Source organism: Vombatus ursinus, unplaced genomic scaffold, assembly GCF_900497805.2.
Source record: "Vombatus ursinus unplaced genomic scaffold, bare-nosed wombat genome assembly UNPS02009062.1, whole genome shotgun sequence".
In the NCBI taxonomy this organism is placed as follows: domain Eukaryota; kingdom Metazoa; phylum Chordata; class Mammalia; order Diprotodontia; family Vombatidae; genus Vombatus; species Vombatus ursinus.
In genome coordinates this window covers 22593612-22619003 of record NW_020948840.1, presented here as the reverse complement: position 1 = coordinate 22619003, position 25392 = coordinate 22593612, and the positions used below count along the sequence as shown (strand labels likewise).

General features: G+C 41.6%; 1 protein-coding gene across 3 annotated transcripts in view; it reads right to left on the bottom strand.

Annotated features, from left to right (window-relative positions):
* Positions 1–25392, bottom strand: part of ADCY3 (adenylate cyclase 3) — a 121097-nt gene that overhangs the window by 15758 nt on the left and 79947 nt on the right. For all 3 annotated transcript variants that reach the window (XM_027850465.1, XM_027850467.1, XM_027850466.1), the window contains exons 7-14: positions 21444–21602; positions 19102–19282; positions 14640–14783; positions 8317–8459; positions 7557–7718; positions 6029–6116; positions 3945–4061; positions 1792–2051 (exon numbers count right to left, since the gene is read on the bottom strand). In XM_027850465.1, the coding sequence (XP_027706266.1) occupies positions 1792–2051; positions 3945–4061; positions 6029–6116; positions 7557–7718; positions 8317–8459; positions 14640–14783; positions 19102–19282; positions 21444–21602 (1254 nt within the window). The remainder of the gene's footprint in view (positions 1–1791; positions 2052–3944; positions 4062–6028; positions 6117–7556; positions 7719–8316; positions 8460–14639; positions 14784–19101; positions 19283–21443; positions 21603–25392) is intronic.

Genomic DNA, 25392 nt, shown 5'->3' with positions numbered 1-25392 from the left:
ACCTCCTGATTCCCTGGGTTAGCCCCTAACTTAACTTTTCTTAGTAGCTAGTCTTCTCTTTGAGCACCTGAATTTCCTCCCCTCCCCCTACCCAGACTTAGTTTTATTTCTAACCTGAGAGCTTTTGAGAAAGGCTTTTAAAGAGAAGTAAAGACACAATGCCCCTTTACTTAGCTGACCTTCACTGATCCAGAAATAAAGGCCTTAGACAAAGGAGCACATTAATAGCCAAAATGTGACCAGAGTAGCCTTTTTGTTTGTAAAGTGATTGTAGCAAAGGAATGACAATAGGCAGGGGTGTGCTGGAGCCAACTCTAGCCAAGATTATTACATTTGCATTGCATTATTACATTTCACCTAGAAAATTGGCAAATGTTGCAAATCAGGGCTTGATTTATTGCTTTGTTGATTATTTAGACTTAAGAAAGTGGCAGGGGAAATAATAATGCAGGTTAAACTTAAAAAGTTTGTCATAAGTACAATTTGGAGGGGGGGAAGAAGCCAGTTGTTAAATATTTACCAGCACATCCCTCCACATGGGGTAAATTTATAGATTATCATTCCAAGAGTGGGTAGCTGGTCCCCCATAAACAGACAGCATCACAGAGGAGAATTATTTTGGGATACTTTTGGCACCAGATATTAAACTCCTGACAATAAATTTGTATTTGCTGTGATCAGCTTCATTTTTTTCTTTTTTTTTTAGGCAATTGGGGTTAAGTGACTTGCCCAGGGTCACACAGCTAGTAAGTGACAAATGTTTGGTCTGAGGCCAGATTTGAACTCAGGTCCTCCTGACTTCTGGGCCAGTGCCCTATCCACTGTGCCACCTAGCTGCCCCGATAAGCTTCATTTTCTTTGGACTTTTTCAATTCTGTCTATTACAATTCTTTGTTTGCTAGCTCAGGGTCACTTTAAAGATAAGGGGACTAGCTAGCAGCCCTCTCTCTTCCCTCACCTAAGGGGCCCAAGTTCAAGACAGAAGTAAAAGGAGATCTCAAAGAAAGGTAAGACAAAGGTAGGATACTAATATCCCTCTTTCCCCAGGACTTTTTCTTGTTTATTGAACAGACACCTTGGTTTAGGGATGAGTGGGGCCTATCCAAGGTAAAATACTAGTTACATGGCTGGATTGAACTCCTACTACATTTCTTCCATTCCCCAGGTGAACCCAGCTCAGCCCTGTCACTTCCACAGTAGTAAAAGCAGTAAGGCATTAGAAAGTAGGATGGGGGCAAGGGGGCAGAGAACCAGTGCCTGGCTCTCCCATAGGGGTAAAACTAATCCTCCCATAGGGGCTTTGTCTGTGTGCACTCTGTCCATGTTGGTCCACTGCTCTCTATGTGTCCTCTCCTTCCCCTCAGCCCAAAATGTTCATTCAAATAATCATCTTTGTAATAAATGCTTCAGATTCTCAAAAAAAAAAATAACAATAATAATAGAGGTAGGGGAATGGACGAGTGCCTCAACCTCACTTTTTCCCCTCCTACCACTGTTGGGGACTGACTCCCTAGACTACAGCCTAGGATGGGGAAGGGATCTGTACCCCAACTGCACAGCCTTTCAGTACTGAATCAAACAGAATCTGAGAGAGTTGACTTGCTCTAGTCCTAAGTACTGGAGCAAAGGGTGGTCAACCTGGGGGAGGTGATAGCCTGACACGGCCATGCCAGGGAAGGGGAAATAGAAGCCATGAGGGATGGAAGAGATGGCCAAAGGATGACTGACTGGGTAGGGTTGGCTATGGGTGGCATGTGGAGGGCTTTCCATAGGAAAGTGGTACTGTCTTACTCATGCTCCTGGAAGCGTTTTCGGTCATAAGCATCAAAGATGGGGCGCCAGGCGTAGATGTTGATGACACCCACAGCTGCTGTGACCAGCAGCATGAGCGTGAGCTTCACCATGTGGCTGACCTGCACCAGCATGATGGCAGCAATGAGCGCTAGCACGGCAATGTAGCTGTAGTACTTGGGATTGTCCACACAGCCACCTGCCATGATGGTCACCGTTGTCCCATTGGTAATTCCTGTGTAGTTCTGCAAGCAGCTGAGCTAAAGGGGGAGGAGAAAAAGGGGGTGAGCAGAATGGGCAAGATAAAGGAAGCAGGCAGCAAAGTGGGGGAGGTCAAATTCAGCTGCCATTTCTAGGCATTCTAGAAACTTAGGAAGATAGGGGCACCATGCAATTGTATCATTTCTGGAACTAGCAGGCATCTCAGAGGTCATTTAGTCCATTTTTTTCAACCCCAAATGTATTACATCATTATTCTCAGGAGTCAGATAAGGGTGTAGTCATAGGGACATAAGGGCAGCATGGTGGCACCATAGTGTACAGAGCACTGGGCCTGGAGTCAGGAAGACTCATCTTCCTGAGTTCAAATGTGGCCTCAGACACTTCATAGTTGCGTGATCCTGGGCAAGTCACTTAGCCCTGTTTGCCCAGTTTCCTCATCTGGAATGAGGAAAATGAGCTGGAGAAGGAAATGACAAAACACTCAAGTATCTCTGCCGAGAAAACCCCAAATGGGGTCATAGAGAGTCAGACATGACTCAATGACAACAGCAACAAAGACAAATTGACTATTCTTGTATATACTCATTTTTCAGGCTCAAATCAAATAAAGTCTTTGGTGATTGGAATATTTTAGATCTTTCAAAAATCAGTTAGTCAATTGATAGGTATTTATTAAGCACTTACTACATGCCAGGCACTATGCTAAGCTTTGTAGATACAAGAGGGTGGTTGCTCTCAAGGAGCCCACAGTCTGATGGAAACAATAACATTTAAACACCTATGCACAAAGAAGCTATGTACAGACTAAATTGGGAATAATCAGCAGAGGGAAGGCACTAAAATCAAAAGGGATTGAAAAAGGCTTCCTATAGAAAGTAAAATTTTAGCTGGGATTTGAAGAAAGCCAGAGAAGTCAGGAGATGGAGATGAGGAGGGAGAGCATTCCAGGCAAGGGGCACAGCCAGAGAAAATGCCTGGAGTCTGGACATGGAGTGTCTTGTGAGGAGAGAAACAGCCAGGAGGTCAGTGTCACCGGAGTGCCAAGTACATGTATACGTGTGTGTGTGTGAAAAGGGCAAGCACCAAGGTAAAAGACTGGAAAAGATGGGGAGGAGGGCAGGTTATGAAGGCTTTGAATGCCAAGTAGAGGATCTCATATTTGATCCTGGAGATGATAGGAAGCACTACTAGAGAAAAATTAATAAACTAATGGATATAGACATGGTTTTTCCTGACTGGTACTATCATCTTTTCTGAACCTTTAGTGAAAGATAATTTCAAAAGCATAGGCATACCAGAGAATAACACAAATCTTCAATTGCTGTGCAGTGTTATTGCTAGGAGGAAACAGGATAAACAGCTAGGAATATTTATCTCACTTGGTTGTCTACAGGTTTTACTTCATTGATTATACCTAGGAATACTCAGCCTGGTTGAATATTTTCCTGGCAACAGCAGCTCATCTGAAAAAATGGGTCAATACAGGAAAATGCCTGGGCTCAGCTCTCTCAGTGTCCAATAAGGAATTGCTAGGCTCTGAATATGTACTCCAAGACATGGTGAGAAGGAAAAACCTAAAAAATAAGGCCATTTACACTCTCTTGGACTGGCCACCCCTACTGGGATTTCTGGGTGAGTTTAATCCAACTCTATTATATTAAGAGAACCCTTCCACACACCCAAGCAGTCTGTGAAGACATCAGCTTCTCCAGACTGGCACCAAGTACTTTGTAGATTTGCAAAGGTCCCTTTTAGCCCTGGGCCTATACTTCACATTAAACCCATTTCTAATTAGGTAGGGGGATTGGCTGAGGCATAGTGGGACATGTGGTCTACTATGACCCTATAAAACAACAGGATAAACTAATTCTGCTAAGAAAGTAGAAGGGTTCTGCCACCCAGGACAGGAGTCAGCAAGCCAAGGAGCTCACCATGTCCACAACATTGGCCAAGGTGAGAATGAAAATGGCAGACATGGCCCAAGTATTCCTGGCCCAACGGGTCCGGTCAATCCAGGTAGAAAAGGCCACAAGCTTCTTTGGAAATAGCTGTAATGGAAAAGAATTTCAGGAGAGATGAGCAAGGACCATTGCTTCCTGAAGACACAGTTGTGACTCCCCCCGAATACTGCTACAGGCCAATCCTGGGAGCGTGGTCAGCAGCACTGCATATATGGGGAAACAATCTAGAAAGGAAAAATACCAGACAATGTCAGGCAGGGCCAAGTTAAAGCCTGAGGATCCTGGCAGTCTCCGCTCATCAAACCACCCTGCCCTTTTCTTGATGCTGAGAATCCAGCTGCCTGACTGACTCTGCTTTCATTCTGGAAGAGCCATCTCAAGAGTACATAAGTGTAAGCCTGTGGTGGGATGGTTGGATACATCAAGAAAAATCTTTCTAGGAGAGCAAGGAGGGGATACAAGATAGGAAGGACAGAGCACAAAGGCAAATCTATGGGTATTTAGGCAGATAAAATTCTAAAATTCCCTGGTGGATTGTTTATAAGCCTATACCTTGACACTGTAGATGAAAACCAGTTCCAAGCACTCTTTGGCTGCCTTTCTCTTCTAGGGAAAAGTGGGCAAAGATCTTACTCATCTGTGTGAATGGTGGGCTGTCCCATGGGAGTAGAGATTTGCTCTGACTGGTATTGGCGCTAACTCAGGATTTGGCCTTGTATTTCCAAGCCACTAAGTCATTTCGGAAACAACCATTAGGGGTCTGATAGATTGTGTGATAGTCTGTCAAGAAATTCCACACTCATGTCACTACTAAGGAGCAATCAAAGGGGGCCTGGAAACATGGTATAGAATGCACTTGCTGCGTATTACGTCAGCTTCAATCAGCCAGTATCATCAACAGCTGAAAGGTGCTACTGAATACTAAATGAGGATGCTGGATTTGGCATCAGAGGACATGGGTTTGAATCTTGGGTCTGCCATTTATTACCTGCAACCTCAGGCAAATCATTTGCCTCATTTGTTCCTCATCTGTGAAAGGAAGGATTTGAACTAGAAGGCTTCTGAAATCGCAGCTAGCTCGAAGTCTCGGATCCTACAAAGGTCTCAGAGGTTTGACACAGACAGCTGTTTACACTCTTAGTATAAGCCATCATGCAATGGCTCGGCCTTCCTTTGGCTAGGATTCATGGGTGTGGGACTCAGTTGGAGAACAGAAGGGGAAGAAAATCCTTACAACTGTCAGAAGCGTGAGTCATTAATTCTTCAAATGTCTTTTAATTCTCGCATCAATACCCTCAAGGAGCCTCCCGGCCTCGTCGGTACTGTATTCTGCAGTCACCCTCTGGTGGCAAGACTCTCTCTAATCTTCTGTCTGCCATGGGTTGCTCAGTGGTTATATAGGATTTATTCTCTTCTTGCCCTGTAGGGCAGCTAGGTGGCACAGTGGATAGAGAGCCAGGCCTGGAGACTAATCTCCCTGAGTTCAAATCTGGCCTTAGACACTCAAGAGCTGTGTGACCCTGGGCAAGTCACTTAACCCTGTTTGCCTCAGTTTCCTCACCTATAAAATGAGCTGGAGAAGGAAATAGCAAACCACTCCAGTATCTCTGCTAAGAAAACCCCAAATGGGGCAACAAAGAGTCAGACATGACTGAAAATGATCAAACAACTCTGTCAACCATACCATGTAGTCTCTCATTGTTCAACATAATTGAAATATGTTGTGAAAGAATTTGTCACAACCACAGGCAAAGAAATGAAAGAGAGGATTGGCCAAGTGTTGTTACAGATACCCAAGATGTCTCTACACCATGTCCCAAAAGTCTTAGTGCAGTTTTCAGCTTTCTGGGTTATGGTTTCCACATTGGGAAAAGGAGGCAACTGGACAAGATGATTTCCAAGGTTCCCTTCAGCTCTAAATCCTATGTCCATGCCCACTTTTGCTTCTACAAAGCCCTATGACAATATGGCCACCAGATTCTCCCTTGGTCTGTTTTGCTCCAACTTCCACCTTCAGTATGTCTCCAGTCTAAGCAAACCACGTGTTTCCTTACCCGGGGGAAGATGGCAGCCATTGAGCAGATTGTCAGAATCAGCAGCAGAACCTCTCCAACCACAAAGGTCATGTAATTCGTCATCAGCCTGAAGGAGAGAAAATGGAAGTGAGAAAGCTCTCAGGGTCTAGAACCCAGAGTCTAGGCAAGTGCTGTAAAACAGGAAACAATTCCTTAAGCTTTGATAGCAAAGGCAGAAACCAGCTCTGTTTGGGTTACACGGCTCCAAAGCTACTGCCATCTTGTCCCAGACTTCTCTGGGTCCTTCTTAGTGTGAAATATGATTCATTAGGATCCCCCTATTCCGTTCCAATTAGTATTAATCAGTTTGATATTTTACATAAATCATACAGGAATAACCAGATAAAATATGTTCTTATAGTAGGCCTTTATAGAACTTTAATTCAATGTTCACTACTCGTTCACCAGTTATGAAGCTCACTTGCACCACCACAAGAATGCTGACAAAGCTATCTCCATCCTGATTTGCTCAAGTTCCATATCTAAACCTAGGATGGACACCTAGCAATTTGTTTTTGGTATCTCTCTGCTATTTGTACCATCCCCTCTTGTCTAACATGAGGAGGAACACATTCATCTTATGACCAATCAGTCAGTGCCCAATCTACGACCCCCTTGCTGATACACCGTTTTTTGGTTGATGTATTATTTTTGGCCCTCAAAACAAGGTCTATCAATCAATGGGATTTTGTATTTTGTTTTGCCTCTCCAGAGTGTCCAGGTATCAAACCCTATAAAAATAAGGTCCTGGGGACCAGTCTCATATCGTGAGAAAGATCTGAGGTCCACTTCATTAGAGGGGCCATGGACTCTTTAATAAAGTACTGTTGGCTTAGAGTTCTGCCTCAGTGGTTTTTCTTGCAGAGTGGACAATTTTGGACCCCACATTAGCTATAGACTCTGACCTCTCCTTGGACCTCTTTCCGCTCAGCCTCTTCTATCTAGCATTGTCCTTACTGATTACCAGCCCTGGAGGATATGGGAAATGGGAAGGAAAGGGGCAGTTGGAAGGATTACAGAACAGAAGCTCTAGTCCTCCCCTGGACACACCATCAGGTTCACTGAAGTCTGGGTAGAGCTGAGGCCAGCACTCAGGTGTGCTGAGTCCCCACCTCAACCTTACTGTTGGACCTCACTGAATACTGCAGTCTGAGTAGGGCAAAACTGGAGCTCACTCCCATCAATATTTAATGAGGATAATAGCATTAGCATAGTGATTGGCAAAACATTTTGCATATGTTATCTTATTCAGTCCTTGCAACAACCTTGTGAGGTAGGTGCTGTTATTATCCTCATTTTATAAATGGGGAAACTGAGGCTGAGAAGCTTTGTGACTTGCCCAGAGTCACACAGCTAGCAAGTATCTGAGTCAGGGTTTGAACTCAAATCTTCCTTACTCTATCCAGTGCTCTAACCGCTAAGCAATGTAGTTGCTGTTTTTTCTTATTTAAGCCCACGTAAAAGTGATATATCCCTTCTGTTGCCTATCCTAGCCCACTCCCCTCACCAAGGATCAATCAGGATCACCACCAGGGACGTGCAAAGGAGCACAACACAGGAGCAGCTGAAGGCGGCTCCACTCTGCTTTTCCTTCTCCACTGAGTAGCGTATTTCCATCTCAGGGTCCATAAACCTCATGGATAGAAGAAAGGTGTTTCTTTTCTTCACCCTGCAGGGGGAAAATAAGTCCCAGTAAATTATCCCTTGTGCAGGCTGTCCTCTATACCTGGAATATCTTCTCTTCCTCCTCTTCCTTCTTCATCTCCTCTTCTTACCCCTCTTCTCCTCCTCCTCCTTCTCCTCTTCTCTTCCTCCTCCCATTTCTCCCTTTCTTTGATTTTTGGCATCTCCCTCCTCTTTCAGGGCTCAGCTCAGGTACCACTTCCTACGGGAGACCTTTCTTAATTTCTTCCCCTCACCCCCCAATTACTATGCATTTTTTTGGTTTATCTTTTGTAGTTCTATATCTGTATATGTGTTGTTTTCCCCCAATAGACTATAATCTACTTGAAGGCATTGATCATTTTTGTGTTTGTATTTCCAGTGCAGTGGCTGGTATGTAGTAGGTGCTTAATAAATACTTGTTAAACGAATGAATGAATGAATGAGGGATATAGTCCTAATTCTATACCCCTCTAAGCTAACCAGAAACATAGTCTAAGGCTCTCCAATGAGCTTATGACTCTTCCCACTCCCACCCTCATTAGCCAGTTAGGGAAGGGAAGGAAGGACAGGGTGTGGGGAGTGAGAGGGGCAATATTACTTACACCTGAGCTGACTCCCTCTCCAGCAGAGCCTCACTGAGCAGCTGGTTGAGCTCATGTTCATCCTCAGACGCATCTACAACCCTCTCCGCCAAATCATGAAGGCGCAAGCGCCGACGAGGGTTGGGGAATGAAGGGTTGACCACCTGCACCGCAGTGGAAAAGGCCAGAATATATGAGAATGGAAACTTGAGAGGCCTGAGAGTGAGGCCTCCCACCTGTCTCTCAACAAAGATGTTGTGAACTGTGGGTGCAGAAGGAGGCATCCATTTTCATACCCAGAGAATATATTGGTTTGCTTGGCTGTACTTTTTTTTCTTTTTTTTTGGTTACAAGGCAAGGTTCTGTGGTGGGGGATGGGGAAGTGCCAGTGATGTAAAAAATGAAGGAGCATCAATAGAACATTTAAAAAGCATATCTGAGAGAGGAAGAGCCATCAATAAATCATAGGGTCGCAGATTTAGACATAGAAGGGACCTTCCTGTCATCTAGTCCAACCCTCCCATTTCATAGAGGGGGAAAATGAGGCCAGGGTGGAATGGGGTGGGACAGGAGACTCAGCCTGCCTAAGGCCACACAGGCAGTAAGTGACATATCATTTGGATGGACTACCTATAAAATTTGCCCACCAGGATGTACATCTGGGACAATGTAGATGAACAAATTGGCCCCAGAAAGAGAAGAATGAACTGGGCAGAATGTAGGAAATTGCAAAGTTTCTTCAATAACCCCAAGTTTCCCTGGTAAACAAAGGATCAGCGTTCTGCTGGCATGAGTGTAGGGCAGCAAAACACGAAATACAACAGTCTTCAAAGAATTACACTCCAAACACAGAACTCTTCCCTCTGCATCTCAACATCTCCATCGCCAGGAGTTAATGAAAGCATTTATCAAACACCCTGCCATGTACAGGGCACCGTACTAGGCAATGATAACACAAACAGAGGCAGCTAAGTGGTGCAGCACATAGAATGCAGGATGTGGAGTCAGGAAGACCTGAGCTCAAACGTGGCCTCAGACACTTTCTCACTGGGTGACCCTGAAAAAGTCACTTAACTCTCTCAGCCTCAGTGTTTTTGCTTATAAAATGGGGATAGTCATATCACCAACTTTGCAGCATTCAAAGGGGAATCACATGAGAAAAATGGATAGGTACAAAGAGGCCAGGTTAGGAAGAGATTAATATGCCAGAGGAAGTTATCTATCTTTTCCTAGAAGTAACAGGGAAGTACTACAGTGTGTGGAGTAGAAAGATGGAGATAACAAAAGATGGGGATGCCTGGTATAAGGAATGAAGAGAAGGCCAATTTATTTGGACTACAGAGTCCCCAAAGAAACCAGAAAGATAAGTGGGGGTAGGTTTTGAGGGGATTTAAATGTTAAAGAGGGGAATAGTTATGTTATCCTGGAGGCGATAAAGAATTTTGGAAGTATGGAGGTGATTTCATCAGACCAACACCTTAGGAAAGTCACTTTGGTGGGAACTCAGAAGATGAACTGGAGAGGGGAGAGAGACTTGGAGGAGGGAGGAGGTCAAATGGGAGAAGAGGTACTGAGGACCTGAGCTAGAGCAGTGACTAAATGAGTAGAGAAAAAAGGGCACATCAGATCTCAAATTATACTACAAAGTGGGAATCATCAAAATAATCTGGTACTAGATAAGAAATGGAGTGGTGGGTCAATGGAACAGAATAGGCACCCAATATAAAGAAGCAAATGACCACAGTAACCTTGTGTTTGACAAACACAAAGATCCCAGGTCTTGTTTTGCTATTCAGTCATTTCTGTCATGTCAGACTCTTTGTGACCCCACTTGGGGTTTTCTTGGCAAAGATACTGGAGTCGTTTTCCATTTCCTTCTCCAGCTCATTTTACAGATGAGTAATTGAGGCAACCAGGGTCACACAGCTAGGAAATGTCTGAAGCCAGATTTGAACTCAGGAAGATGAGCCCTCTGACTTTAGGCCTGGTATTCTATCCATTGCGCCACCTAGCTGCCAGGCAATAACTCACTATCTGACAAAAATTGCTAGAATTTTGGAAAGAACTTTGGCAGAAATTAGGCATAGAAGAACATCTCACACCATATACTAAGATAAGCTCAAAATGGGTATATGGTTTAGACATAAAGGGTGATATCATAAGCAAATTAGGGGAACATGGAAAAAATACCTATCAGATTAACAGATAAAGGAAGAGTTCATGACCAAACAAAAGATAAAGAGGATCACAGGAGGTAAAATGGATAATTTTGATTACATGAAATTAAAAAGGGTTTGTATGGACAAAAGCAATGTAGCCAAAATTAGATGGAAAGTTGGAAACTGGGGGAAATTTTTTTTATAGCAAATTTCTTTGATAAAGGTTTCATTTCTCAAATATATAAGGAACTGAACCAAATTGATAAGAATAAGACCTATTCTTCAATTGAACAATGCTCTATGGTCAGAATGGTCAGAAGAAGAAATCAAAGCTATCAACAGCCATGTGAAAAATGCTTTAAATCACTAATAATTAGAAAAATTAAAATTAAAACAACTCTGAGATACTATCTCAGACCCGTCAGGTTGGCTAGCATGACAGAAAAGGAAAATGATAAATTCTGGAAGGGATATGGAAAAATAGTGTCATTAATGCATGGTTAGTGGAGCTAAATACTGATCCAACCATTCTGAGGAACAATTTGAAACTATGTCCAAAAGGCCATAAAACTGTGCATAACTTTTGACCCAACAATACTCCTTCTAGGTATGTACACCAAAGAGATCAAAGAAAAAGGACAAAGACTCATATGTACAAAAATATTTATAGCAGCTCTTTTTGTGGTAGCAAGGAATTAGAAATTAAGGGAAAGCCTATCAATTGGAGAATGGCTGAACAAATTATGGCATATGATTGTGATGGAATACTATTGTGCTATAAAAAATGACAAGCAGGATGGTTTCAGAAAAACCTGGAAGACTTAGACAAACTGATACAAAGTGAAGTGAGCAGAACCAGGAGAATACTAAACACAATTACAGCAATATTATAATGATGATCAACAGTGAAAGACTCTGATCAATACAATGATCCACAACAATTCCAAAGGACTGATGATGGAAAACGCTATCAACTCTCAGAGAGAGAGAACGGATGAATTCAAAGTACAGATTGAAGTATACTTTTTTTCTCTTTATTTTTTCTTGCCCCCCCCCCCCCAACATGGCTAATATGGAAATGTTTTGCTTGACTTCATGTGTGTAATGGGTATCGTATTTCTTGCCTTCTCAATGTGTAGGAGAGGGGGTAGAGAGAATGAAATAACTTGGAGATGAAAATTAAAGTTTAAAATTTTTAAGAAAGGACACACTGGCCACATGTGGGATGAGTTCAGTAAGGAGTTGAGGATGACACCAGGGTTGCAAACCTAGGTGACTGGGGAGGTTTGTAGGGTTTCTTTGTTTTCTCTCATAATATCAACTACCTCTACTGCTACACCACTTGGGAGTCTTTCTATAAAATAAGAATGACCACCACGAAGCATTCTTTACTTCCTCCTTCACATTTATCTTTACCATATCTTGTGAGACAGCAGAGAGGCAAGAGCACTAGCCTGGCCTTTGGGAGACTTGGGTTCAGGTCTCAGCTCTGTCATCTTGTGACTTACTCAGCTTCCCATTACCTCCTTCAGTTTCTTGCAAACATAGAAGGGTTTCAGGAAAGGACACTGTATAAAGTGTCAGACTTTTTAAAAAACGTGTTGGTTAGTTCAGCAAAACTATTTTTCCTCCTTTTTGTCCTTTGTTATAAGGATGGCTCTCTGGGCATCTCCCAAGGATGCCTTGGGAGGACAGGGAGAGATAGATTAGGAAAGAATGATAAAATAAAAACAAAAGATATCGATAGTAATTTATTTTCAAAATCTAAATGAACTACCTCAAAAAGGGGAGAGAGGAAGGAGAGTGTTGGGTCAGATGACCTTTTAGGTCTTTTCCAGCTCTAAATTCGGGTTCTATGAACCTATAATCCAACTCCTGCACCCGGACATCGGTGGCAAATCTTCAGCCTTGATACTAGATAATGCCAGGGGCATGTGTGTATGTGTGTGTGTGTGTAAATACATGTGGGAAAATGGGGTGATTTCATCCATCATGGGCCTAAAAACAGTCATTGTTCCATGGGTCCCCTCATAATACAGGCTTCAATACACGTGGCATTAGCGGATTTGTTTTGTTTGACCATGCATATTTGTTAGAAGAGTTTAGTTTTGTGCTCCCCATCCCTCATGGAGGGAAGTAGGAGGGAAAGAAAGTAGATTTTTGTTCATTTAAAAAAATTTAAATTAAATAAAATATATATGTGTATAGGTGTATATGTGTGTGTGTACTTGAACATATATATCCACACTATCTATATACATATATACACATATATGTACATATATCCATACATATGTGTGTATACTTCCACATATATATGCAAATATATCCACATTCATATGCATACACACACAAACATAATATATCCATAATACATATATACCTGAACATACATATGTAAGTATATATCCACACATATATGCACCTGTCCAAACACATACACATATGTACACACATACATATATAAGTATATCCTCACATATACAAATACACATATATGCACGCATATATACATATGCATGCATATATACAAATATACATATATCTGTACATATACCCACATATATATACAGTATATACCCACAGTATAAACATGTATATATATACACATATTAATACATATATATAATTTTTAAAAATTAACAAAAATCTACTTTCTTTCCCTAACTAAATTCTTCTAACAAATATGTATAGTCAAGCAAAACAAATCCCCTAGTGCCAAGTAAGTTAAAGCATGTGTTATAAGGTGACACGTGGAACAATGACCCATGATGGATAAAATCACTCTACTTTATTCTGTCAGTGTCACCACCAGAATGTGCATTCCAGTAAATAATGGCTTGGATCTTCCCAGATTCCCCCATCTAAATCTAATCCTCTTTCATTTAACAAATGAGGAAGTGGGCCCAGAAAAGTTGTGATTTGCCCCAAATCAAAATGCTAACTCGTGGCAGGGTCAGGACTAGAACCCAGGTCTTTTTACAATTAGTGCTGTCTAAGGGGACTCGAGCTGCCTTGGGAGGTCACTGCCCCTCACTGAAGGTCTTTGGCAAAGACTGGATGATCATTTGTCAGGTATGGCAGAGGGAATGAGCTTGTGTATGAGTTATATCCAATTTGGAAATTCTGATTTCAAGTTAGGTACTCTTACTGCTGTAAGATACTTCTGGGATTCAAAAAGTTACATCTCAAGAATAAGGTAGAGGAAGCATTTGCCTGAAAAAGATCTGAGAGTTTTAGTGGAATGCAAGCTTGTCAGCAGAATAACACGGCAGCCAAAAAAGCCAATGTGATTGTTGGCTACTTCGAGAGGCATAGATTCTAGGAATGAGAAAGTGATAATCCCTCTGTCCTCTGCCCCCCATCAGGAGGATGCCTTCAGTCGTGGGCACCACATTTGAGCAAGGCCATGGATAAGCAGGAGAGTGTCCAGAAGGCGGCAGCCAGGTTCAGGCCATCTGAAGATAATCTGCAGGAGCAGGGATTGTTTGGACTGGAGAAGAGAGCGCTGAGAGCAAGACATGAACTTGGGGAGCGGTTGTGAGGAGGAGGGCTTTGACTTGTTCTATCTGGCTCCAGATGAAGGAACTAGGAACAAAAGGGGGAATTTGCAAAGGCATTGCAAATTCTGGCTTGGTGTAAGGAAAAACTTCCTATCATTTAGAGTTGTCCAGCTGTGGAATCAGGCAGCAAGGTGACGCCAGAGTGCACAGAGCACTGGGCCTGGAGTCACCAAGACTCATCTTCCTGAGTTCAGATCCAGCCTCAGACACTTACTAGCCGTGTGACCCTGGGCAAGTCACTTAACCCTATTTGCCTCAGTTTCCTCATCTGTAAAATGAGCTGGAGGACGAAATGGCAAACCACTCCAGGATTTTTGCCAAGACAACCCCAAATGGGGTCATGGAGAGTGGGACTGAACAACAAAGCTAGGGAACGGGCACTCTTGGGAGGAAGGAGGCTTTTCTTCTCTTGAGGTCTCCAAGCAGAGGACGGATGAGCCCTTGTCGGGTGGGCCGTAGTGGGGGGTCTCTGCCGAGCTCCCTCCCAGCTCTGAAGTTCTGGGAGTCTCTGTGACTCCCTCCCTAGCCTTACCCCCCATGACGGGGTTAATGTCCTTTTCTGGATACTTGCCCACGCTGGGACGGGAGACACCTGCCTAGAGTGAGACACTCTGCTGCCCACCTGGGTGTCCAGATCCTCGGTCTCCTCGGGAGTCGGGGAGGTGGCAGTGACGCTTCCATTAGGCTCCTTGGGCTCCGTGGGCTCCTTGGTGTTGATCAGGATAGGGGAGCTGGGCTTCGAGGGTGGGAGCCCGATCTTTGTGGCCTGGCAACAGGAAAGAATGGCAGTGAGGGGCCCCCGGCAGGCTGCGTGTTGTAGCGCAAGAGCACTGGACCAGGAATTGGGGTGCCTGGTTCAACCTTGGCTAAGATACTTCCCGGCTGTGTGACCTTGAACAAATCACATGACTTCTCTGAAACCCCACAAAACAGGAATAATAACACCTATGCCACCTAATTCATGGGATTGTTGAGGAGAGCACTTTGAAAACTTTAAAGCTCCATGGAAATGAGTTATCACTATTAGCCTGACTTTAGTCACTTCCTTGACTTGGGTGGGAAATGATGGGAAGTGGATTATCCCACAGTAACCCTGGGTCAAAAATTTCCTTGTTCTGTCTCCCAAACCAGAAACTTAAAATATTTTTTAAAAGAGTTCTTGATCAACATCTCTAGTCCATCTCTTTCCATATGCTTGCTCTTGACAATATCATTCACAGATCCTTGACTACCACCCACATATGAATGACTCCATCTCCCATCTCGGTGCATTTGTACTGACCGTGCCCCACACCTGGACTGCCCTCCTTTCTCCTCCCCATCTTCCTTCAAGATGCAGTTCAAACACCTCCTTCTATGGGAAACATTTCCTGGTTCTCCCAACTGCTAGGGCCTTCCTTCCCAAACTTACTTGTATTTAACTATTTTGTATTAATTCACATTTATTCTCTTTACGTTTATACTGCATACACTTAGATATGGTTTGTCTCATTAGGAGGTGAGCTCCTTGAGAGCAGAAGTTGCTTCATTCTTTGTATTTGGGTTTTTTAAGTCATTTTAAACATTCTGAACCTAACAAAGGAAAGAAGCACTTCCATATACACAAAAGAACAGAAAAATGGGGTTGTACATGAACTGTGAATCTCTATTATGTGTACCTTGCTTTTCTTTTTAAGTATATGATGAACTTAACATATTGCTTTCAAAACTTTTTTTCTTTTTCTACGATTCCTTATGTCTTGCTTTCTGTTCTCTTCTGTACATTAAAAAAATTTCTTAATAACCTTTTTCTTGCTTTTCTTTTTCTTTGTCAATTCTATTCTTAGATCTCTCTTCCTGATCTTGTAGGGAAAATGATTTATTATATTGCTTGGGGAAATTACTATGCTGTTTAAATCCAACTCTATGTGATTAAAGATTGTCTACACCCAGAATGTTCCCTGACCCCAATAACTCTCTAGGAATGCTGGAGATGACTACCAGGGGGTTTGGTTTCCCCCAAGTCCCATTATCCACCTAAAGCATTCTTGTTTTGGGTTACCACACCCAGGATTTGTGATGAGTCCACTCAAATTAGTGTTTTGGGTTCCCTGGTGTTTTTGTCCAAATTTTATTGGATGTTTACAGTTACTCATATTCATCTCAATCTACCTTGCTTTCAAGTTGCCCTTTTGGCAACTTTGCTTAACTGTGTATGCGTGGTTCATGTGCAGGCACCATCGTCTAAACCCTACATAATAAACCTTCCAGAGCCTGAATGAGAGGGAGCCATACCCCCTTAAACTTCTTTAGAAAAGCCATTTCAAATTTTGGGATTTGTTTTCATGGACAACACTCTCCTTCCCCTTCCCCCAATTGAGAAAAGAGAAAAACAAAACCTTTGCAACAAATATACATAGTCTAGTTAAACAAATCCCCATGTTGTGTCTGTAAATGTATGTCTCATTCTGTAACTGGAGTCTGTCACCTCTCTATCAAAAAGCTGCTAGTATGCTTCATTACTGATCCTCTGAAATCGTATTATCAGAGTTCTTAAGCCCTTCAAAGCTGGTTCTACAATGTTGTTCTCTTGGTTCTGCTCACTTCTTTTTGCATGACTTCACACAAGGCTTCCCTGGTTTTCCTGAAACCATCCCCTTCATCCTCTCTCATAGCACAACAGTATTTCCTCATGTTTCTATACCATAAAATGTTAAGCCATTCTCCAATTGGAGGGCACCCCCTTTGCTTCCACTTTTTTGCTACTAAAAAAAATCTACTATAAACATTTTCGTACATATGGGTTCTCTTCTTTTGTCTTTGATCCCTTTGGGGCATAGACCTAGAAGGGATGTCTCTGGGTTAAGGTATGTACAGTTTAGCGACTTTGGGGGACAGAGTTCCAAACTGATTTCAGAATGGCTGGAACAATTCACAGATGTACCATCAGTGCATTAACCTGCCTGTTTCCCTGTAGTATCTCCAACATGTGCCATTTTCCCATTTTCCTTTTTTTTTTTTGGACATTTGAGAGACATAAAGTAGAACTGTTTTCATTTGCACTTCTGTAATTATTAGTGATTTCTGGCCTTTTTTTTTTATAAGCTTACTGAAAGCCTGGATTGCTTCCTTTGAAAGCTGCCTGTTCATATCTATCGAAGAACGCTCTTGTCATTCCTTGTATTTATATTCTTAGTGCCTAGCACAGTGCCTGGCACATAGCAGGTACTTAATAAATGCTTGTCGATGGATTGTTTTCCAGTCTTATCTCTCTACACTTCTCTACACCTAAATTAGCCTGCCATTCCCCCGAACATATCTTACATATAGCTGCCTTTGAAAGTTCTCCACGGTCCTTCCCTTCATAGGAAATGTCTTCCCCAAGCCCCATCCCATTTCTGACTGTCAAAATAATAACCATAATTATAGGCAGCTTCTCCATGAAGCCTCTCCATCATCTCTAGTCAGAAATATTCTTTTCCTCCTCTGTTCCAAGGAACAACTTATCATCTATACCAATCATACGGTACTTTCTACAGATGGCTTTGTGTTGTGACCTTGGGCAAATCACATGTCCTTTCAAAGCTTGACTCCTTATCCATATGTTTCCCAGTGGGCCTGTTATCTTATCAACATGAGTTTTCTCTCTAACAATGCAGACTGAAACCCATCTTTGCCTGCCATCTTGTGCATGTACTCCCTTGAGTTCTCTGTCATGTTCACTCAATATGCTGGGTGGGTCTTCCTTACTTCTCTTGATATTGCAAAGATACCAATGAAGTTCATGGGCTGTCTATCACCTGGCTCTTGCCATGTTACCAGCCTATCTTCCTTTGTGCTCAGGTATTTCTTTGATGACAACTTTGACTATGCTTCTCTTTCCTAATTCCTTGTTGGTAAGGTATTGGAGCCTGCTCATGCCTACCCTATCCCGTCTGTTGCCCTCTTAGTGAATTTCATTTTCAATTCTCCAAAGACTATAATGTTCACAGATTCAGAACTGGATGGAAACTCACAAACCATTGAGTCCAACTCCCTTATTTTAAAGACAAAGAAACTAAGACCCAGATAGATTAAGTGACTGCCCCCTAGGGTCACACAGCTAATAAGTGTCTAAGGTGGGATTTGAACCCAGGTCTTCCAAACTCTAGGTTAAGCACTCATTCACAACACCATACACATCTCAGAGTCATAACAATTGTGCTACCTAATTCAATATAAGGAAAAACTCCCCAACAATTAGAGCTAACCTAAAGTGGAAAGGGCTGTTTTGGGAGATGGTGGGTTCCCCTTCATGAGAATTCTTCAAGGGAAGACTTAGGTGATCACTAGTTGGGGATATTCTTATTCAGGTATGGGTGGAACTAGATGCCTCTGAGGTCTCTTCCAACCTCAACATTCTGTGATTCTGTCATAAATGAGTTAGACTGTAGTTACCTTGTGGCAATCCATGTCCTGGTCTCCAACTGTCTTCGACTGTTTGTAAAAGGCAGCTGTGTGTCTCTGCTCCCCTGGAAATCTATATTTTTACCTTCTTACAACTACAAATCATACTCGGGTAAATATGCATCCTGAATTTAAAGTCCTGAGCTCTAATTGGAAGTGAGGATATCACAATTCTAGCAAGGAATAGAATGGAAACTCACTATTTTCCCAAACCAGTTTCTACTTCTGATTTTTCAAATTTTATCCCTTCTATTTCTGTCAAGGCCCACCTGACATATGTATTTCATTTTAAGCAACCTGGTATAAGAAATTTAAAGGTTTAATGTATTTGTAGGGGGTGGAATTGACAGATTTATCTAATAAAAGGATGATCTATTTGACAAAAAGAATTAATGGTAGCTTTTCTTTAATTAACAAGCCCCCTTGTGCATTATTTACACTCAAATTTTCAGGAACACACATAAGTTTCAAAGACAGTGTTACCTACTCATGACTGCCATAATGCACCACTTCCAGGTGGTAAGAAATGACCACAATACACAGCTTTATCTCGTGGGCTGCAATCTTTTGATTGTCTCCATCCTCTTTCCCTCTCTGTTGGAGGAACTGCTAGTGACCAGGTGGGCTCAGGGGTTAAGTAGGAGGAGATGGGTACTCACCGTGCCATTAATACCATTAGGGGTCTGCTGCTGATCTGGAGACACGGGTTTAGGAGAACAAATGAGGTAGGTGACAATGCCTTTTTCTTCTAGGTAGTCACAGCGGCTGCCTCCGTCACCTGGCTCCACTTCAAACTCACCCTTCAAGCAGTCCAGGGTGCTTTGTGAGATGTGCACACGTCTAGAGTGAGAGGGAGCAAGTCAGTACTGGAGTTTCTACAGTGGCTCTAGCATCAGATTCTAAAATTTCTGGCATCAAAAGGAAAAGGACCGATAGGTACAAAAATATTTATAACAGCTCTTTTTGTGGCGGCAAAGAATTGGAAATCGAGAGGATGCCTATCAATTGAGTAATGGCTGAACAAGTTGTGGTATGTGATTGTGATGGAATGCTATCGTGCTATAAGAAATGATGAGTAGGATGCTCTCAGAAAAACCTGGAAAGACTTACATGAGCTGATGCAAAGTGAAGTGAGCAGAACCAGGAAAACATTGTACACAGAAACAGTAATAATGTGCAATGATCCACTGTGAATGACTTAGGCATTCTCAGCAATGCAATAGTCTAATACAAAGGGACTCATGATGGAAAATGCTATCAACATCCAGAGGAAGAACTGGTAGAATCTGAATGTAGATCAAAGCATACTACTTTTACTTTCTTGACTTCTCTTTCTTTTTGTCTGTGTTTTCTTTGGTACCATGGCTCATATGGAAATATGTCTTGAGTTATTTCACATGTATAATCTATATTAAATTCCTTGCCTTCTCAAGGTGGGGAGGGCAGGGAGGGAGAAAGAATTTGGAACTAGTTTTTTTAAAAAAATGAATGTTAAAACTTTTTCTACGTGTAATTGAGAAAAAGAAAATAAAAAATATAAACTGAAAAAATAAATAAATGAATAAATAGACAAATGAATGAATGAAATGAAGTTTCTGGCACCCTCCCCTATCCCAAGCTGCAGCTGCTCCTCCAAGGTGTGCAGCCTAAAATAAAACAGGCCAAGTCAAGAAGGCCCAAGGTGACTTACTTCTCCCATACTGGCTCTGGAGTCAAAGGAGTTGGGTTGAAATCTCACCTCTGATACTACCTATGTAACCCTGGGAGTCACCTAACTTCCCTGCACCTCAATTTCCTCATCTGTAAAGTGAGAAATAAATAGACTAGAGGCTCTGTGAAGTTCCTCCCAGCTCTAGAGCTCAATCTATTCTATGATTCTCAGTTCTCTGAGCAGCAAGATGGGATAGTGGGAAGAGGGCCAGACTTGGAATCAGGAGACCAAAGCTCCAGTCTTGGTTCTGTTTCTCATTGGCTGTGAGACCTTGGGTCAGTCACATAACCTCACTGAGCTTCAGTTTTCCTGTCTGTAAGATGGGGACAATAATATTTGCATGACCTATCTTTCATACTTAGGATGAGTCTCAAACAGGTTAATGTGCACAAAAGGCTGTATAAAAGTACACTATTAGTCTAAAACATTAAAAATGACTTGATTTGAATCCTGAAATTTATCACCAAATTTGGAGCTGGAAAATACTGTCAAACTTAGATGAGTATAGTATACTCATTTCCCCCTCTAAAAAAAAAAAAGACCCTAAAATTTTTCTGCTTGAGATTCATTCCTTTGGCTCTTAGAGGCTTTTTAGTAGTTGCATACCACAGTGGGCTGGTAAATGTTTAACAATCAACTGTCCAAAAAAAGAGATGCACTCAGGACACTTTTAATTTACATTATTAACATTTTCTCCATTACTTTCTTAAGTCAAGACAATCAACAAAACAATAAATCAAACTCTGATTTGTAGTATTTGTCCATTTCTGAAGAGTAAATACTCACATTTAAAATTTAACAATCAACTCTGGTATGGACTCCTGATCCCATATTAAAATACAAATATCTTCTCTCAGGGGATATTAAAGTGTTAACCTATGACATAGTGAGATACAGTAGAAAAAAGCAAAGAATTTGGAGCCAGAGGACTGAGGGGCAAGACCCAGCTCCACCACTTATTATCTGTATGAGCTTGGGCAGGTCACTCCACTGTTTCCTCATTTGTAAAATGAGAGGGTTGGACTAGATGACCCCAAAGATGTCTCATTAATGAGCAAGTCACTTCCCTCCCAGGGCCTTAATTTACTGAGGCTGCATTAAATGATCCAGCTCTAATGGTCCATGATTCTATACTCATTTATAAAGGGGAGCAGCAGCTAGAAAGAAGTGGGAGGCAGGGGGGATACATTACTCTGCAGACACAGGACTGGCCTGATCAGAAGGTCTTCCTCCTTGTGAAAGGATCAGCCTTTCCACCTCTGCCCACCCTGACCCTGAGGAGTCACTCACCCAGGGATGCCACCAGCTTCCATCTTGTTGGCGACAGTGACGTCTGTGGACCACACATCATACTGCCATCGCTTCTGGCCTAACACGCCGCCCAGCACAGTGCCCGTGTGGACACCAACACGCATGTCCACCCCAGTCTTTGTCTTCTCCCGTACATACCTGCCAGAGAGGGAAAAACAAGGTCCAAGAACAGGCATTTCAATATCACATCCAAACTGGTGAGCACTTATTAAGCACCTACTATATACAGACTTTAGGGACACAAAACAAAATGAAGAATAGTCCCTGCTCTCAAACGAGTTTATGTTCTACCAGGAGAATACAAGATATAAACAAATAAAGTACTGTGCGTGTGTATAAATAGATAAGTACTCTGTGTGTGTGTATAACTATATAACTACTGTGTCTGTGCATATGTATAGCATATATAAACATATTGTATATATAAATATGTATATATTTGTTATATTTATAAATATATTTATATATAAATATATTTGTACATTACATATAAATATATATAAATATCATATATATATAATATGTATTTATAGATAAGACATATATTTATATATACAATTCTTTGCCAAGATAACCCCAAATGGAGTCTTGAAGAGTTGGACACAATTTAAATGACTGAACAACAACAACAAAATATATATGATAATTAGAGGAGCTCTAATGACTAAGGGGAAATCAAGAAAGGCTTTCGGTAGGAGGTGGCATATGGGCTGAGTCTTGATGGGAGCTAGGGATTCTAAGTGGCAGAAGTAAGAAAGGAATGCATTCCAGATGTGATGGACAGCCTGTATAAAGGCACAGATGCAGGATATAAATGCTGACTTTGGGGAATAGCAAACAGGCCGGTTTGGTTAGAATGGAAAGTGTATGAAGGGGAGTAATCCACCTCAACAGGTGGGTTGAGGCCAGAGTATGAAAGGAATGGATGAGGTGGGATTGATTCAGCTAAATAACACAGCACATAGAATGCTGGATTTGGAGTAAGGAAAAGAGGAGTTCAAATTCTGCTTTGGTTACTTATCTACTGTATTACTCTGGGTAAGCCATATAACCACCCTCAGCCTCAGTATTTTCATCTGCAAAATGGGAATAATAATAGCTCCTATTTCACAAGGTGGTTATGAGGATTAAAAAAGAGAATATAATGTAAAGCACTTTTCTAACCTTAAAGCACTATGTAAATGTTAGTTATTACATAATTATCATAATTATTATTACCCTGACACTCTACTTCTCATCTAGAGTTCTGTTCTACAGTCTGAAGCCTTTTTCATCTCATTCCATGCCCATATTTATAATATAATCAATCAATACTGTAGCAGAAAACTACTCACAACCGCAAGCTTCCCAGCTATATCTGCATGGGTGAAATTGGGACAAAAGGGACAAAGTCAAAATTGAGGTTAGTTAGGACATAAGGCATCCTCACTAATGAAGGAGAAATGCATGTAAAAGTAACTAAGAATCTTAAAGAAAGGTTTCCATCAGACTGGCACAGATGCCCCACCCCCAATTTTTTGATGAAGATGCCTAACAATTGTTGAAGGGCTCAGGTGGGATGGGAACATGAACGCACTGTTGGTGGAGAGGTGAACTTGAAACTCCCCCAACCCCCCAAATCACTAAAATCATTCTGCTTCCTCTTGGAGCCCATAGGTACTTAAAGGAAGAATAAAATGATCCACATGCACATGTTTATAGCAGTTCTTTTTGATATTACAAAAAACTAGAAACAAAGTTACTGCCCATCAGTCGAGAAAGGACTGAACATGTTATGGCATAGGAATGTAATAAAATATTATTGAACCATAAGAAATGAAGAAAAGAACAAACTGAGAGAAACATGTGAAGACTTGTAAGAACTGATGCAGAGTGAAGTGATCAGAACCTGGAGGACAGTTTACGTGACAATCATGGTAACATAAAGGAAAACAATTTGGAACACTCCAGAACCCTGATTAATGCAGTGACCAAGCACAACCACCAGAAGACTGGTGACAAAACACACCACCTACCTCTGAGCAGAGGGGCAATAGACTAGAGAGAAGGAATGACATTTACAGATGTAGCTCAGGTGTTCATTTGTTTTGCCTAACTATATTTATGGGTTGCAAGGGAGAGCTTCTATCTGAGGGATGAATTGTCAATGGGTAATGAGAATGATGCACGCGAGAGAGAGAGAGAGAGAGAAGAAATGAAACAAAGAAGAGAAAGAAAGAAAGAAAAGAAGGAAGGAAAAAAGGAAGGAAGGGAAGGAGGGAAAAACTTTGATGAAATATTTAAAAATACACAGAAGACAGCAGAAGGAAATTCAGAAAGGCGAATACGCAAGCAGGGCAGTTTTGTTACTATCATGCTAAATTTAATATACACCTTAAAATGGTACATAAGAGAAGTTCACAGTTTTCTATACAATCTGTTACTTGTTTATTGAAATTCTTGTGTTTGTTGCATGTGAAATTCATGGTAATATTTTTCCCCAAGAAGTACACAGAAAAGTGGGTTCAGACTTTTTAGAGAAGCCTAAATTGTGTATTGATGGATATAGAAACTCCTTGGATCTGGGTGTTCCTCCTTGCCAAGACCCTTTACTTTCTCATCTTCTTGGTTACATGGAAAACCAGTAATAAGGCTCATTGCTTGCAAATGGAAGTAATAAGAAAGAGTATCCTTCAGATCCTCCATGGAAGAACTAAAAAGAAGGCACTAATATCTGCTTAGTGGTAAAAATATAGAAATACCATTATATGGGACCTTAAAATGTTAACTGTCACCTGAATGCCTCTCCAATCCTACACTCATTACTAGGTAAGGAATTTTTTCAGTCACAGCAACTTAGGAAGACCATTTGATTAGACAGGTTGTAATGTGTATCAGTAGAGAATGCACCAACCCCAATGGAACTATCGTTTGAAGACTTTGAACACCATCATCTCTAATAAAATGAAGACTACATTTTCATTGCAGGGAGAGATTTATTTTTCATTTTTGTCTTTGAAGGGAAGAGAGGAGAAGAGGAAAGGAAATAAGCAGTTATATAGCACCTACTATGTGCTGGGCATTTCACAAATATTTCCTCTTTGATCCTCACATTTATCAAAGCATATAACTATAAAACACAGAAGTGGGCATTGGTAGAGATTCAAGTATATGTACATGTTGAATGACCCCAGTAATATGTATGCTCCTTGAGGGCAGGCAGGTAAGATGGACTCTTGTTGGAGGAGCCACTCCTTTTCAGTGACATTTAAAAGAGAGCAAAAGACTGCTTTTAGACCTTTTTTGGACTTTTGTTTTTTGTTTATTTATTTATTTTTGGCATTCCAAAGACACATCAGAGTACAGAAGAGTAAGATTTACATTCAAAGGGCATGTCAAGGGGAATGTTGTAGGGAAACGATCATGCTGCGTAGTAACTACAGTCTGCTTTTACTCGCTCCCTGCCCTGACTGCTATCTCTCATCCACTCACAAGAATCCTTCTCTCGAGTCACATGGCCATGCATGGGCATGGGCTTTGTCTGCCAAGAGCTTCTGCAGGAACTCAGATCTCTGGTTTCTGCCATGGCCTTAGAAAGCTATGGACAAGCACTCATAACTCTCTGGAGACCATGAGAGAGGAACAAACAAAATGATAGATGAGATTGGATGAAGGAAATAGCATTTCTGACTAGGAACTCTGCATGTTGAAAGTGGCAATTATCCTACTCGAGAAGATTTATAATAGGATTAAAAGAAATACTGAGGCAGATTTCCATAAACCAGATGCAAAAATCCACATTATTTCTGTAGCGTCATCCTATAAACGCTGAGGGACTCTTTCAGGGATTCTACAGAGCTTTCAAGTTGGAAGGGGCATTAATGGCCATCTAGCCCGACCCCTGCTGGAAGAATTCTAACAACAACATACCCAACAAGTGATCACTGAA